General features: G+C 28.2%; 1 protein-coding gene across 1 annotated transcript; it reads left to right on the top strand.

Annotated features, from left to right (window-relative positions):
* Positions 1 to 920: 920 nt before the first annotated feature.
* Positions 921 to 1,373, top strand: LOC136078553 (protein GVQW3-like). The gene has a single exon (XM_065794330.1). The coding sequence runs from the start codon at positions 921 to 923 to the stop codon at positions 1,371 to 1,373; it is 453 nt and encodes a 150-aa protein (XP_065650402.1).
* The last annotated feature ends 560 nt before the right edge of the window (positions 1,374 to 1,933 follow it).

Genomic DNA, 1,933 nt, shown 5'->3' with positions numbered 1-1,933 from the left:
CTGAATTATTGCTTATTAGGGTTTTATTGATAAAAACAATAAGAGGAAATATTAATATAACAACAATAATAACAATGCTCAATTTCATCACATAGTTATTTATTTATATATCTTATATCACTTATGGAGACAATTTTTTCAAAATTTTATCAAAATGCAGTTTAGCTACTATTTATAAAAAAAGTATGAGACACGACTTTAATTTAAAATTTAAAACAAAAAAATATAAAAAATTTAAAATTTTTAACATATGGCAACCAAATGATTATTTGGTTTTTGTTTGAATTATTTTATTTATTTTATCAAAATAACTCACTTGAGCATGGAATTGTCCTAGTGTATTGTACAAGTGCTCGTTGTTCTTAAAAAACTGAGTAGTAAAAATTAGTAAAAACACTTACCTAATTAAGGCTGCCGAAGAAAAATAGATAAGTGTTATATATATATATATATATATATATATATATATATATATATATATATATATATATATATACATATATATATGTATATATATATATATATATATATATATATAAATATATATATATATATATATATATATATATATATATATATATATATATATATATATATGTATGTGTGTATGTAAATATATATATATGTATATATATGTATATATATATATATATATATATATATATATATATATATATATATATATATATATATATATATATATATATATATGTGTGTGTGTGTGTGTGTGTCCCAAAAATAACCGAACTTCATATTTAAATCATATAACATGCAACGCCATTCATTGATAATTTGCAGCATGAAAAAGATACATTCCTCCTCTTTCAAACGCACCTACATTCATGTAAATCGGATGACAGATGTGAAAGTTACAGCCATTTCAATAAAAGAAAAACGCGTCCTAATGTTTCAAAACGAAAATGGAACAAAGAGCGAATATAAAATTTTATGTTAAACTTGAAAAAAAATTCGCTGAGACATACGAATTGATGAAAAAAGTTTATGGTGATGATTGTATGAGTCGTACTCAAGTTTATACGTGGTTTATACGATTTAAAAATGGTCGTGAGGATTCAAATGACGATCTGAGGCCATGTTGTCAAGAAGCTAGTAATCGTGCTGAATTGGTGGAAAAAGTCCGTGAAATCATTGGTATTGATGCAAATTTTACTACGAGAATGTTGGCTAAGGAAATAAATACAAGTAAAAACACTATTTGGAGAATTTTAAGTCAAGATTTGGGTAAAAGAAAGGTATGTGCGCGTTTTGTTCCACATGAATTATATGATGACCAAAAATCGCTCGTGTGGAGCATTGCAAAGACATTGTTGAAACTGTTGAAAACGATCCAGACTTTCTTGATTCGATCATAACTGGTGATGAGTCATGGTGCTTTAAATATGACTCTGAATCTAAGCGTCAATCTGCTGAATGGAAGTCCAAAGGCGAGCCAAAACCAAAAAAATTGCGTTTCCAGAAGTCTCGAATCAAGACAATGTTGATTACTTTATATAATTCGAAGGGTATTTATCCACAAGGAATTTGTTCCAGAAGGTCGAACTGTTAAAAGAGAATACTATTTTAGCGTTTTAGATTGTTTGTGGAAAAGAATTTGTCGTGTTAGACCTGAATATCCAGCAGGAAAATAACTGTTTTTATTGCACGACAATGCACCGCCTCACAAGGCCAAAAAAGTGAACGAATTTTTGATGAAAAAACGGATTTCTATAATCAACCACCCTCCATATTTGCCTGATCTATCATCATGTGACTATTTCCTATTTACAAAACTGAAAGCCAAGATGAAAGGAGCATTTTATGATGACATCCCAGCCATTCAAGCAGCTGTAACCAAGATGCTGAAAAACATCCCCATAAATGACATAAAAAAATCTATGCATGCGCTGGTTGATCGTGCCAAACAATGCATTGA

Source organism: Hydra vulgaris, chromosome 03 (genome assembly GCF_038396675.1).
Source record: "Hydra vulgaris chromosome 03, alternate assembly HydraT2T_AEP".
Lineage (NCBI taxonomy): Eukaryota > Metazoa > Cnidaria > Hydrozoa > Anthoathecata > Hydridae > Hydra > Hydra vulgaris.
The sequence above is the reverse complement of the archived record's forward strand: the minus strand, read 5'-3'. Positions and strand labels throughout refer to the sequence as shown.